The sequence below is a fragment of the Chiloscyllium punctatum genome, chromosome 48 (genome assembly GCF_047496795.1).
Source record: "Chiloscyllium punctatum isolate Juve2018m chromosome 48, sChiPun1.3, whole genome shotgun sequence".
Lineage (NCBI taxonomy): Eukaryota > Metazoa > Chordata > Chondrichthyes > Orectolobiformes > Hemiscylliidae > Chiloscyllium > Chiloscyllium punctatum.
The window spans coordinates 18,149,279-18,164,680 of record NC_092786.1 but is presented as its reverse complement, the minus strand read 5'-3'; the positions used below and the strand labels follow the sequence as shown (position 1 = coordinate 18,164,680).

The 15,402-nt window shown below is 43.7% G+C and overlaps 1 protein-coding gene across 4 annotated transcripts in view; it reads right to left on the bottom strand.

The window, feature by feature from the left end:
• The window catches only part of LOC140468759 (transmembrane 6 superfamily member 1-like), a 65,157-nt gene that overhangs the window by 11,676 nt on the left and 38,079 nt on the right, over positions 1 to 15,402 (bottom strand). For 3 of the 4 annotated variants that reach the window (XM_072564780.1, XM_072564778.1, XM_072564781.1), the window contains 2 exons: positions 14,176 to 14,268; positions 4,496 to 4,615 (listed from right to left, as the gene is read on the bottom strand). In XM_072564780.1, the coding sequence (XP_072420881.1) occupies positions 4,496 to 4,615; positions 14,176 to 14,268 (213 nt within the window). The remainder of the gene's footprint in view (positions 1 to 4,495; positions 4,616 to 14,175; positions 14,269 to 15,402) is intronic. The other variant, XM_072564779.1, reaches the window with a different exon arrangement.

Here is a 15,402-nt window from a genome sequence, read left to right as displayed (position 1 = left end):
TGTTATAGATTACAAGGTTGTAGGGCTGTTCTGCCAGGTACAATAAAGGCTGGAGTCAGCTAATGCTAATAGCCACATGCATACAAAGTGATGTAAACATCAAGGCTATAAATATCTTGCACACGGCAGCGTTAGGAAGGTATGGAGGATGTGCCACACCACGGCAAGGGGCTTCAGGGCAAGCTTTGATGAGCAGCCTGCTAAGAGCCCAGAGAGCTGATTGATTATCTCAAAATGTCTAAATGGAAAATATACATTTCATTCTTAAAGTTTTGAGACTGATCAGTACTTCCATGCCAGATGGTTTTGGATCAATCTACCCCTGCAGCTGTTATCTTCACTGGAGTTGGAGAAATAAGGAGGAAGGGTGACCAATTCCAGTGGGCCCAAAGACATTAGGTTCAGCGATGAATAAGGAAGGAGTTCAGCCTTCAGTGCTGTCAGGCGGTGTGCACAGGGACAGAGAGCTGAAGACACAGCAGCTCCCTGCAAATAAGTGAAAGGCAGGGCCCGAGGTGACTCAGAGTGCTGAGGGGAAGTTGGCATCGGAAGGTTATGCGGCTAGGGAGGAAGCACTGGGTCCTGGGGCCTGAAAATCACAGTGGCATTGAACTTCCTCACCCTTGGCTCTTTACAAACCACTACTGGGAACACGCGTGTGGCATCTCACAATCAGCAGACTACTTAGGGGTTCACCAATGCCCTTTACAGGAAAGCAATACAGTCTGACCACTTCACTGTGGTCCCAGTGAGTGAAGGAGCCCAAGCCACTGGATTCACAGCCAGCACTGGTTTCCTTCAGGTACAGGGGGCTATCGATGCTAACATCTCTCTGGCATCATCCAGCCCGATTCCTGAACAATGTTCAGTTCATTTGTACTCGGTGTTCAGGGAGCTATCACAGCACTTTCATACCCACAATTGCCATGTTCCCCAAATGTTTGGCCCCGCCCCACATCATCTTGAAGCTGGAACAAAGGTGACAAGAGGTAACGACACCAGAGCACTCTCCACAAATGCTAAACTTTACGTACGTCATCACTGAACTGACAAATGGTCTTCTTGTTGATCCACTGAGCTCTTCTTTGTGACTTTCTTAAATAAAATAGCAAGTTACAAACACAGTCCACTGTGAAAGGTTGGGGAATAAACCGTAAATGGAGTTGGAGGGGGAAATGAAGCACTGAATCCTGTGTGGTGCCCACTCTCTCTAAAGGAATCGAGAGGATTAGTGGGCACTGTGTGCTCCCTCTCCATGGACACCCTGGCACAAACACAGAGAACCCAGCACATCACCCAATCTTTACCAACTCTGGAGCTGTTCTGATCAACACTGTTTTATAATACTGACAGTGCTTGCTCAGCATGGTCCTTAATGAAGGGCTTCCTGACATCAGAGTCACTCCCCTATATAGTCCCACAGCAAGCTGCATTAATGAATTTACCACCAATACATTATTCAGTCCAGCCAACTGTCATTCTAGATTCTCCACAGTTAATCACAGCCCTGTCTGTTTTTAACTCCCAGAGAAGGAAGAAATCCGACAGCAAAATGTAACTGCATAATGGACCCCAAATATGGGGAAAGGAGTCAACAGCAAAAATGAAACCATCAGACTTATTATATAGAAACAGACAAGAAATAGCTCAGAGGATTGACATGGTCTAGCTTAACTACAGAGGGAGAAAACTCTTTACAACATCACTTCTCCCAAAACATGCTTTATATATCTTTTCATCAGACTAAGAAGGTTTATTTGTGGGTATGTCATCATGGCGTCTGCATAGTTAAGATTCTTTCAGAGCATGAGAAAAAAAAAAATCCCATGGCAGGGAGCAAGCTAAGAATCCGCCCAGTGGATCGAAAACTCAGATAAGGGAGAGATTAGCCATTGTCTCATTGGTGTGCATATTTCTGATACAAAAATATCTCAGGCAAAATTACATGCACTTCTCAAACCACATTTGGTAACAGGTCTCCTAAACTGTGCAGTTAAGGTTTTACAGATCTCTTGAACTATAAAGAGCTTGACTGTATGTATTTAAAGAAAGTAATATCGGTTTTAATTAAAGGAGGAATGCATTGGGCCTTCCAAAGTGGGTAGGAGGCATTACAAGCTTAAAGTTGAAGCTATTTCTTTTGTGGTCTACTGAGGTTGGTTTGATTGGATAGTGGGGAAAAGGTTAATTCTGTCAAGCAATAGTTCCAATCGGATCATTGTCCTTGCTTGACACTTGATGGGTCAGAACACCCAAACCATCTCCCAGGTGTCAAAGCAAATGAAAGCAAAATACTGCAGCCGCTGGAAATCTGAAATAAAAACAGAGAATGCTGCCGAAACTCAACTGATCTGACAGCATCTGTGGACAGAGAGAAACAGAGCTAACATTTCAAACCCAGTATGATTCTTCATCAGAACCCTTCTCCAAAAGTTATATCGGACTCAAAATGTTCACTCTGTGTTTCTCTCTGTTTCACCCAACAAAGGAGCAGCACTCTGAAAGCTTATGATTTTAAATAAACCTGTTGCCCTATAACCTGGTGTCATGTGACTTCTGACCTTGTTTCGATAAGTCAAGGTAATGTAACCAATTTGAGAAGGGCCTCCTTGCACCTACTTCACTGTGAACTCTTAATTGTATGAGTCAGCAAAAATGATCAGCATCGAGTAATTTGGTGTCATACCAAGTCCAATTTTATACAATGGACAGGAGTAAATTGATGACTGTGGGATAAGTATGGCAAACTACCTTGATACATTAAGAAAAACTTGCAAAAATATTCCACACAAACCTGGTGAGCTAGTCAGTCGGAAACCCATTAACCCAACTGCACTAATTAATCTCGGAGTCATTGATTGCGAAGGGTTAAACAAACTCTCCAAGATCACGGATGCAGCTAATTACAAAAACATTCCAAATGTTGCAAAACGATTGAGAATTGAAAGGAATGTTGCTTCTTGTAAGCAGAATGGAAGGCGATAATGTCCTGTGTTAAAACAGTGCTTCAAAATAAGCAAATGTACAGGACACAGGCTATGGCCATACTCGCCTGACATCGGAAGCCAAGTAAACCCAGGCCTAGTCAGTACTGGGATGGGAGAAACAAGAGTTTTGTCCTGTGGGAGTAGAATGTACCTCAGAATGTGATAGCCATGGATGTAGTGGGAAGGGAGCATCAAATGTTCATAGTCCATGTAAATACCAATGACATAGGAAGAACCAGGAAAGAGGTCTAGGTGGGGAGTATGAGGAGCTAGACAAGAAATTTAAAAAGCAAAACCTCAAAAGGTTACAAACTCTGGATTATTGCCTGAGTTGCAAACACTTGGCAAACACCACATTAAATTCAACAAACGAATAAGTGGCTGAAAAACTGGTGTGGATGAAATGGGTTCGAGTGTGTGGGCAGCTTGCAGTACTGGGGGACAATGGACACTCCACCAGCGTACACCTGAGGAAAACTGGGGAAGTATCCAGGATTCAAAACAAAACAGTGGGGGCAAGTGATTAAAATGTGGTAAAATGTGGTGTATCAATGAGGAGAGATAAACAATGTCCAATGTTGTTGGTACCTACATGTATGGTGAACATTGGATGGTCCCCTCCCACTACATCCATAGCCATCACATTCTGAGGTACATTCTACTCCCACAGCACAAGATCCTTGTTTTTTTTCCCACCCCATACTCACCAGGAATGAATTTGCTTGGCCTCTGATGTCAGATATTTTCAGAGAGTTCTGCCATGGACAGTCTCTTACACATTTATTTATTTCAATGTCCCATATGAAAATAGCCTTCCTCTCTGGTTTACCCTATAAGTAGAAATGTGGGAAAGTAGTGGCAGGGAATGGCAGGGCAGGGATAATGACAAGTATATCGACAACCAGAACACAAAACCAAAGGCTCTGTTTCTGAATGTGTACAACATTCGTAAAGTAATTGATAGCACATAATAAAGTAAATAAATACATTCTGATAGCTATGACAGGGAGGTGGTTGTAGGAGGTCAAGGCTTGGGTCCTGAATATTGAGCAATTTATTGCATTTTAAGAAAAATAGTAAGCTTTGTAAAGGTGGAAGGGAGCCCTGTTTATCCCAATGTGTGTGCCCTAAACAGTTGCCAACTTATTTCCCAACTGAGATGAAAAGGGTTTCTGGAAGACAGATTTCAACTCCAAGGCTTTATCACAAGAGATTGAAGGCCTCTGCTTTGCTGTAAATTCAATGCAAGTGTCGGTTATAGAAGACTTCACACGACTGGCATCACTTTCCCTTCCAGTCATGCCCAACAAATGGGATGGCTTCTGTGGTTAAATGGTCAACTATCACTTACCTTATACATGAAGGATGGTGGCCTAACCAAGGAAATTGATAGCTCCTCTCTACCTTCGGTGTAAAAGTTTGCAAAGGGCACTTCAAAAACACTAGACAATACCAAAGAAAGTTCCTATCAATAAGTCTAGACATAATCCGCCGCAGTTTCGTTTTACCTGTGCAAGACCACCTGCATGAAGCAATGCCAAGTCAGGAAGCCAGGAACATCCAGGAATAAAGAGACCATAAAGTGTTATGATGCAGAATGGGACAGAGTAAAACATGTATACCAACATCTAGGAGAAAGACAAATAGGTAAAATTCAGCCAGCAATCTCAGTATCTTCCAAATGGACAGGTTTCAATGAAAAATATGATGAGGAGATGCCCATGTTGGATTGGGGTGGACAAAGTCAGAAGGCACACCACATCAGGGTTTAGTCCAACAGGTTTATTTGCAATCCCAAGCTTTCAGAATACTCCTAAAGCTAGTGCTTCCAAATAAGCCTGTTGGACTATAACCTGGTGTCGGGTGACTTCTGTCAATGACAAACAGCAGTGTTTGCACATATATGGAATTCATTCTACATTTCGTGGAACCCAGCTTTAGAATTATTACAGAATGTCAGAGACTAGTCCCAAAGTAATGAACAGGAGACAAGAAGAATGTGTATTTGGCCCCAGTGCATGGGTTCAGCTATTTCTTTAAAAATAACATCTCGCTGTTTCTTGCTGGGCCATCATTTCTTGTCAATCTCTAATTGCCCTGAAGAAAGTGAAGCCACTGCCTGAACCACTGTGATCCTTGGAGGGTAGATACACCCACAGTGCTGTTAGGAAGGGAATTCCAGAGTTTTCTCACAATGACACTGAGGTTAATGATGATATATTTCCAATTCAGGATGGAGTGTGGCTTGGAGGGGAACTTGCAGGTGGTGGTGTATCTGCTGTCCTTGTAATTTATGATGCTATGGGTCACCACTTCAGAAGAAGGTGTCGAAGGACTTCCCCATTTTTCCAGAAATTTCCCATCTCTAATATCTAAATCCAGCACTTCCCATTCTGCAATGGTCAACCCATTCCTAATGCTTACTTCAGCACTAGTCTATCACCTTACTGTGAACCCTGCTCTTGAGCTGAAAGGGCACTTTCCAAATAAGGATTTCAAGATTCAGGAGCCTTGGATAACAAGAGACATTGACTTAACTAAAGCATTTGACAAGGTCCCTCATGATAGGCTGGTTCAGAAGATTAAGTCACATGGAATCCATGGTGACTTAGCATGTTGGATATAAAATTGGCTTGGTCTTAGAAGACAGAAGGTAGCTGTGGCCAAGTGTGTTTATGACTGGAGGTCCGTAACCAGTGGTATTCCAGTAGGATCTGTGCTGGGACCTGTTATTTGTAATATGTATAAATGATTTGGATGAAAATATAGGTGATCTAATTGGTGAGTTTGCAAATGGCACAAAAATTGGTGGAGTTGTGGATAGTGAGGAAGGTTAATGCAGGAATGGAAAGTTCAACAGATGGTATTCAATCCAGACAAGGTTGAGTTGATGCATTTTAGGAGGTCAAATGCAAGAGGGAAATATACATTAAATGACAGGACCCTTAGAAATATTAATAAACAGAGGGATCTTGGAGTGCAAGTCCTCAGCTCCCTGAAAGTCACAACAGAAGTGAATAAGGTGGCAAAGAAGTTGTATGACCTACTTGCCGTCATTAATCAGGTCAATGAGTGAAAAGGTTGGCAAGTCATGGCTGTATAAGACATTTGAACAAATGTGGTTCAGCCACATTTGAACTACTGTGTACAGTTCTGGTCACCGCACTATAAGAAGGATGGGGAGCCTCTGAAGAGAGAGCAAAAGAAGTTTATCAGGATGCTGTTTGGATTGAGTGTATTAGCTATAAGGAAGAGATTGGACGAACTTGGATTATTTTCATTAGTGAATTGGAGGGTGAGGGGTGACCTGATACATAAAATTATGAAATGCATGGATAAGGTGGCCAGTCAGAATCTCTTAATGCCAAATATTCAGGGGCATAGTTTTAAATTGAGAAGGGGAAAGTTTAAAGGAGATGTGTAAGGCAATTTCTTTATACATGATAGTAGTTACTGCCAGGGGAGAAGCAGATACATTAGCAAAGTTTAAGAGGCATTTAGACAGACAAGAGAACAGGCAGAGATTAGAGAAATATGGACCATGTGTGGGCAGATCGGATTATCTTAGAATGGCATCATGGTTGGCACAGACATAGTGGGCCGAAGGGCCTGTTCCTGTGCTGATTTGTTCTATGCATCTATGTATCTAAGAAATGCCTGAGTTTTGAATCCATAGACTGGAGATGTGTACAATAACTCACTAATACATTCCAAATTAAGATCTTGGATCAAGCTGACTGACAAGGTACCAGGAATTCCTCATGGTTTGGTGAAAGGTCATGTTTAATTAATTTTATCACCATTCTTTGAGGAAGTAATATGTAAGTTGGATAAAGCAGAACCTGTATTTGGATTTCCAAAAGCATGATGTTGGAGGGTAAGCTATTAGTATGGATAAAGAATTGGTTAGCTGACAAGAAATAGAGTCAGGGTATTTTTTTTTCTTGGATACACAAATAGCTAGTAGCATAGGATCAGTGCTGGGACATCAGTTATTTAAAATCTATATCAATGATGTGAGTGAAGGATATAGCAGTTAACTATACTAACAGCATCAAGATGGGCAGGACAATGAGTTATCAAGAGGATGGAAAGCGATTGCATAGAGGTATAGGCTGGCCAATTGAGTGGGGAAACATGAAGATGGAGTATAACACAGAAAAAATGTGAACATGTCCCCTTGGGTAGAAAGAACATAAAAGCAGCGTAACATTGAAATGGAAAGAGATTGCAGGGCTGAGTGATACAGAAGGACCTGAGAGTCCTGCTACACAGAGAGAATAGCATGCAGGTATAGCAAACAAGTAAGATGACAAATGAAATGTTGGAATTGCTTGATTCGGAAAGAAGGAAGTTTTACTGTAATCATAGAGGATGCTCGTAAGACCACTTCCAGGTTTCTGTGTAGCTTTGATCTCTTCATCTGAAAAAGCATATAACTGCATTCGAAGCAGTCCACAGAAGGTTCACTTGACTAATTCCTGGGATGAAGAAAGTATCTTACGAAGAAAAGTTGAACAAGTTAAGCTTATATCCCTTAGAGTTTAGAAGAATACAGGTGATGTTATCAAAACATATAAGACTCTGACATAGTAGGGGGAGATGATAGGGTAGTAGCAGAGAATATTTTCTCTTCTGAGGAGATGAGAACTTGTGATTGTGGTTTAAAAATAAGTGGACTTTCCTTTAAGACCGAGACAAGGAAAACTGATTTTCTTTCAAGAGGGTGGTTAGTCTTTGGAATTCTCTTCCCAGAGGCTGGGTCATTGAATTTTTCTTGGCTGAGTTTGACAGACTCTGAAAGGGAGGGAAGAATTATAAGGAGCAGGCAGGAAATTGGAGTTGATACCTGAAATAACTCCACAGAGGACGGCATCCTGTCACCAAGTCACCCTTTATTTACACATGGAAAGTCCTTGACGCTGATCCAGCCCTCTCTGAGTGAACAGATCCTCTGACACTCCTGATTATATCTGTCAGCCAGGGCTCCCTGATTGGACCAGGTTAACGGCCCCAATCAGGGATCTCATATTCTATGAGGTCCACCTGGCTGACCCTGTTACAATCACTATAAGAGCACAATTGGGGAAATTTGATCTTTAAAATGATGCACCATTTGCAAATGGCCTGCTCTTGTTTCTGTGCTCCTGTGTGAAATAAGTGGGCAGGTTTATTCAGCAGGTTCCAGTGGGAGCAAGTGGGGGCACTATTGAGTGGATTAAAAAGGTTCCTCAAGCCAGGGTGCTCTCTATGTTGAGGGTAAAGGGGTTCGGTTAGGTACAGGGAGCCTCATAAGCCCAATTGTAGGGACTAGCTTATACCTGACACCCTCACTGGGTATCAGAGAGCCCACATCCACCATCACTGGGTGTCAGAGAGCCCACATCCACCATCACTGGGTGGTATAGAGCCCACATCCACTCTCACTGGGTATCAGAGAACCCACATCCACCATCACTGGGTGGTATAGAGCCCACATCCACCCTCACTGGGTATCAGAGAACCCACATCCACCATCACTGGGTGGTATAGAGCCCACGTCCACCATCACTGGGTGGTATAGAGCCCACATCCACCCTCACTGGGTATCAGAGAACCCACATCCACCATCACTGGGTGGTATAGAGCCCACATCCACCCTCACTGGGTATCAGAGAACCCACATCCACCATCACTGGGTGGTATAGAGCCCACATCCAACCTCACTGGGTATCAGAAAACCCACATCCACCATCACTGGGTGGTATAGAGCCCACGTCCACCATCACTGGGTGGTATAGAGCCCACCTCCACATTCACTGGGTGGTATAGAGCCCACGTCCACCATCACTGGGTGGTATAGAGCCCACGTCCACCATCACTGGGTGGTATAGAGCCCACGTCCACCATCACTGGGTGGTATAGAGCCCACGTCCACCATCACTGGGTGGTATAGAGCCCACGTCCACCATCACTGGGTGGTATAGAGCCCACCTCCACATTCACTGGGTGGTATAGAGCCCACGTCCACCATCACTGGGTGGTATAGAGCCCACCTCTACATTCACTGGGTGGTATAGAGCCCACGTCCACCATCACTGGGTGGTATAGAGCCCACGTCCACCATCACTGGGTGGTATAGAGCCCACGTCCACCATCACTGGGTGGTATAGAGCCCACGTCCACCATCACTGGGTGGTATAGAGCCCACCTCCACATTCACTGGGAGGCCATTTGACATGAGGCATGAGACACTTCATCACTTCACACCCCTTTTCATCTTCACCACATCCTCACCAACTGCCAGCACAGTCCTGAGTTGTGGAGGAGGGGGAAAGTGTTTGAAATAACTGCACAGAGGCTGGCATCCTATCACCAACTCACACTTTATTTTCTTGTGCCCAGTACACTGGCTGTGGCCAGCCAGCTCAGAGTCAGTCCCCAAACTGAGGAGATTCTAAATCCCCTGTATAGCTTTTTCATAACCAAAGTTTTGTCTTTTTTTAAGTAAGCCTATTTTCCTAATCAACCTGTTCAGCCATGTTGTTACACACCTCCAGAGCAGGTTGGACTTGAACTCAGGTCTTTTGGTCAGGGGTAGGGACACTACCTCTGTGCCACAAGAGGGCCCCATCTCCTGTTTACATTGGTCAGCCAGGCCTTCCCAACCAATGATCTCATAGTCAACAAGTAGTACCATCCCTCTCAAAGTTGTGTCACCAAGCAACTGTTAGATATTAGGTGATAGGCTTGCCAAACGCTGGATCCCTCTTTCTTTTAGAGTAAATCTCATTCTTGATCTTAATGATCTTAATCATTTATAGAATTCAAAATTTCCACTGTCCCTTGAATGAAAAAGTGAAAAATTGCTTCCATTTACCTATAAATGGCTCAGCAAAAATGAATGAATGTAAGGATGACATAATTTTTTGTTGTTAATTGGATATGTCTCATGCTTACATTGTCAGGAAGCACATTTATCACTTGAAAAGTTAGGGGCATGTAAGGACATGTATTTTGTTTGAAAAATAACTGAAAATGGAAGTTTGGACTGTGATGTTGCAAAACAAGTTGTTTTTCTTACAATTTGATTCAAGAGTAGAACGGTGTGGTGTTGACTCATTGTACACAAGAAGGGAAGAGATTGCTGGGCCCCTTGCTGATATATTTGTATCATTGATGTGCACAAATGAGGTGCCGGAAGACTGCAGGGTGACTAATGTTGTGCAATTATTTAAGAAAGGTTGCAAGGAAAAGCCAAGGAACCGGTAAGCCTGACACCAGTGATGGATAAGTTGTTGGATGGGATTCCGAAAAGACAGGATTTGTGTGTATTTGGAAAGGCAAGGATTGATTAGGGATAGTCAGCATGGCTTTGTGTGTGGGAGCTCATGTCTCACAAATTTGATTAGCATTTTGGAACAGGTTACCAAGAAAATAGATGAAGGCAGAGCAGTAGACATCATCTACATTGACTTTAACAAGGCTTTGACAAGGTCTCCTATTGTAGATGGATTAGTAAAGTTAGATCACGTGATCCAGGGAGAAGTAGCCAATTGGATACAAAATTGGCCTGATAGTAGAAGACAGAAGGTGTTGGTAGAGGCTTGTTATTCAGACTGAAGGTTTGTGACCAGAGGTGTGCTGCAAGGGTTTGTTCCACTGTTGTTCTTCATTTATATCAAAGATATTGGAGGTAAGATTAGTAAGTTTGTGAATGGTACCAAAATTGGTGGTACAGTGGACAGTGAAGAAGGTTATCTAAGAGTACAAAGAGATCTTGAACAGATGGGCCAATGGGCCAAGAGGTGGCAGATGGAGTTTACATTAGATAAATGCATTTTGGTAAGGCAAACCAGGGTAGGACTAATCCATTTAATGGTAGGCCGTGGGAAGTGTTTGAACGGGGCGGGGGGGGCTAGAGGTGCAAGTTCATAGTTCCTTGGAAGTGGCACTGCATGTAGACAGGGTGGTGAAGGTGGCATTTGGCATGCTTGCCTTCATTGGTCAGAGCATTGAGTATAAGAATTGGGACATCATGTTGCATCTGTACAAGGCATTGGTGAGGCTACTTTTGGAATACTGTGCACAATCTGGTCAACCTGCTATAGGAAGGATATTGTTAAATGAGAAAGGGTGCAGAAAAAAATTTACAATGATGTTGCCGGGACTGGTGTTATCGGGAATGGAACGTTTAATTTACAAAGGAGAAGCTGGATAGGCTGGGCTATTTTTGCCTGGGAGCATTGGAGTCTGAGGGGTGATCATATAGAGATTTATAAAATCATGAGGGGCATGGATAAGTTGAATAGCCACGGTCTTTTTCCAAGGGTAGGGGAGTCCAGAACTAGACAGCATGGGTTTAACATGAGAGGGGAAAGATTCAAAAGGGAGGTGAGGGGTAATGTTTTCACACAGATGGTGGTGTATGTATGCAATGAGCTACCAAAGGAAGTGGGGACAATTACAATAATAAAAAGACTTTTGGACAGGTACATGAATAGGAACAGGTTAGAGGGATATGGACCAAACACAGGAAAATGGGACTAGTTCAGTTTGGGATATTTGGTCAACATGGGTGAGTTGGATATGGCTGTTTCCATACTGTGTGACTCTATAATTTTAAGAACATAGCTTTTACTTTTATATTCTCTACCAAAGATAATTATTGACCTGGATTTATCCCCTTCAAAGTCACACTTTGATTAGATCTGTCTTTAAAACACAAGGAAACACAACCCTGGTTTATTTCCCTGTAGTTGTACCCATTTTAAGTCTCTTTATCCTATCTTCTAGAAGGACAAGGGCAGCTGCTACTAAGAACACCATCACCTGCAAGTACCCCTCCAAGACACTGACTTGGAACAATATCGCCATTCCTTCACTGTCACTGGTTCAAAAAGTTGGAACTCCCTTCCAAACAGCACCGTGAGGGTCGCCATGCCCCACGGATTACAACAATTCAAGATGCCCCACCACCACACCCTGAAGGTAGCAATTTGGGATAAGCAATAAATATTGGCCCAGCCAGTAACACGTGTCATTGATGGGTGTATTTCAGACTTATCTACTATCATTGGATTCTCTTTGTTCATTCATTCATTCCTTTCCTTTTCCAGGCCAACATGAATACCTCCTGCCTAGCACTAATAGTGGATGTTGAGGCTAAAAAAGAGAGATCACACTTGGATTTCTATAGCACCTTCCCTTACCTCAGGATGTGCCCAAGCTCTTCAGAGCCAATGAAGGACTTTTGAAGTGACATAACTCTTACAATCTCGGTAACCCATAAATGTACAACTGATCTTCACTAATCATTTCTGGGAGAGCTTAGTAACTCCTGACTGATGTGGTCCCAATTGATAAATGACAACAGCAAGTGGGAAAGAAATACAAATTGTGCTGGTTCAAACAGTGAAGACCGAATGACTGGGCACAGCATTCGCAGTAGTTTTTATTTAATCCTTCCATGGCATGGGCTTACTGGTGGGGACAGCATTTGTTGACCAGTCTTTATTGCCCTCGAAATTTGTGGCTTGCTATACCCTTTCAGAGAGCAATTCAAAATGAATTGAGGACCTGGAATCATATAAAGGCCAGACCAGGTAAGGACGGCAGATTTCACTCCATAAAGGAAATGAGTGAACCGAATGGTTTTTCTAACAATCAACAATATGTTTGTGGTTCACCCTTACTGAGACTAGCCTTAGATTCCAGACTTTTAATCAACAGAATTTAAATTTCACCAACTAACTCAGTGGGATTCAAACTCATGCCCACAAAATTATGTCCACTCATGACCACTCCGCCAATGACATGCAGGTCCTTGGCCTCCTCCCTCGCCAGAACCTGGCCACACGATGCCTGGAGGAAGAGCGCCTCATCTTCTGCCTAGGAACCCACCAACCACAAGGGATGAATGTAGATTTCTCCAGCTTCCTCATTTCCCCTCCCCCCCACCTTATCTCAGTCCCAACCCCCAGATTCAGCACCGCCCTCTTGACCTGCAATCTTCTTCCAGACCTCTCCGCCCCCACCCCCTCTCCGGCCTATCACCCTCACCTTAACCTCCTTCCACCTATCATATTCCCAGCAAACCCCCGCCCCCGCCGCCCAAATTCCCTTTTATCTCAGCCTGCTTGGCACACCAGCCTCATTCGTGAAGAAGGGCTTATGCCCGAAACATCGATTCTCCTGCTCCTCGGTTGCTGCCTGGCCTGCTGTGTTTTTCCAGCACCACATTTTTCAACCCTGGTACTCCAGCATCTGCAGTCCTCACTTTCTCCCACAAAATTATAGCCTGGGTCTGCAGAAGAGTTGTGAGTGTGGCGCTGGAAAAGCACAGCAGGTCAGGCAGCATCCGAGAAGCAAGAAAATTGACGATTTGGGCAAAAGCCCTTCATCAGGAATCATTCCCGATGAAGGGCTTTTGCTCAAAACGTTGATTTTCCTGCTCCTCGGATGCTGCCTGTCCTGCTGTGCTTTTCCAGCGCCACACTCTCAACTCTGATCTCAAGCATCTGCAGTCCCCACTTTCGCCTCTGTAAAAGCGTGGTTCAGGGACATTCCTACCATTCCACTCTGACTTATTTCTTAGAATCTCTACCGTGTGGAAGCAGGCCATTCAGCCTATCAAATCCACACCAACCTTCTGAATGGCATCATACCCAGAGCCATCCCCCTACCCTATCCTTGTAACCCTGCATTTTCCCACGGCTAATCCACCCATCCTGCACATCACTGGATTCTATGAGACAGTTTAGCATGGCCAACCCACCTAACCTGCACATCTTTGGACTGTGGGAGGAAACCCACGCAGACACGGGGAGAACGTGCAAACTCCACACAGTCACCCGAGGTTGAACCCGGGTCCATGGTGCTGTGAGGCAGCAGTCCTAACCACAGAACCACCGTGCCACTCTGAATTTGGCACTGGATGCTATAACCAGCATTGAAGCCTAAAATTAGTTTGCAAAGCACCTAACTCCGGTTTCAGGTAAAAGACACCAGCTTCCTATTTAGTGGCTGGCATAGCCCAAGGGAAGAGAGGGAGCCCAAATTTTAGTACCCACAAGGTTTATAAATGGGTTCCGTGATGATCAATTTCTCTGCAAGTGAATAAAGCTCCAAAGAATAATCTTTCCCTCTAACTCCTATATATCACAATATTTAATCCGACTGGCTAACCAAAGCCATGGTCCAATCCTACCTGTATCTTTGGGTAGGCTGCAGGGTCTCGCAGGTACGGCTCCTGGAGCTGCAGGTATTGTCGACACACCTTGATCGGACAATCCAAAGCCACCTATGGCCATTAATATGTAATTAGTACAGCCCACTGCGATAACTGTGAAAACACGGTGAGTGAACTGCACGGTCTCTCCAAGTTCAGTTGTACACTCAACACACTCAAAATAATATGGACTTTTCAGACACTCCTTCACTGTAACATTTGCAACAAAGCAACTACCTAGGATCAGTTTCAATGCAGCAAGACGAAATGAATTTGTGAGTTCCTGAAACCAGTGGATAGATAGCCACCAGTTACAGAGTGGAATATTGAAAGGAATAAAGACTCTGGTCTGGATTTTCACAACAAGGGAAAGGCAGTGGAAATGGCAGAAGGAGCAGGTTCCCAACACAGCACCAACCATTTTTATAAGGGCAGGTCCCGTTTCATAGCTGTGGGATTGCGGAGCAAGTTCCTCATAGAGGTCGCCCGGTTGTGTCTGGTTCTTGGTGACCCAGGTGTGTAAAATATGGCATGTGCAGGTTAGACCTGCCAGGAACCATTCTGAGGTCAGTGGGTTAATGACAGTTAAGGTAGCACTTTGTATCTGGCCCTGGGACTTATCTGGGAAGGTAAGCTGCCCTTTGCAAGAGGTGAACTGTCCCTTGGCAGAGGTAAAGGCCCACACTGGTATTGTAGGAAGTAGACATGAATATTGTGTAACAACTGCATATAACTGTGAAGATCATTGAAAACATTAATAAATTTGTCAAAGGAAACTGTCAAAACTGTCAAGTGGACCTGCCAAAGGGAAGTGCGAAAACATGTAAAAAAGGCCTGTCAACAGAAACGGTCAAAAGGAACTGTCAGGCATTCCAAGGTATTTAAAACTTTTGCCCTTTGAAACATTGCAAATAAAAATTCTGTTAAGGTCTAGAGTAGTAAAAACACTCATACCATTGACTCACTTAAGCCTCAGGACATCCGTTACTATATTAGCTCTGTATAACTGATTCACAACCTTTCATTATCACGACAGGAAGCCTGCCATTTGATAGTTTTGTTGACAACCTGATGAGGTTACAGACCCTTTGAAGCGAGACTATCAATTAAAAGGAATTATACCCTGGAGTGAAATACTTGTTGTTAAGTGGGGTAGTGTAAACTAAGGAATGTCAATATAGTGAGTGGAATTTTATGAATGAAAGT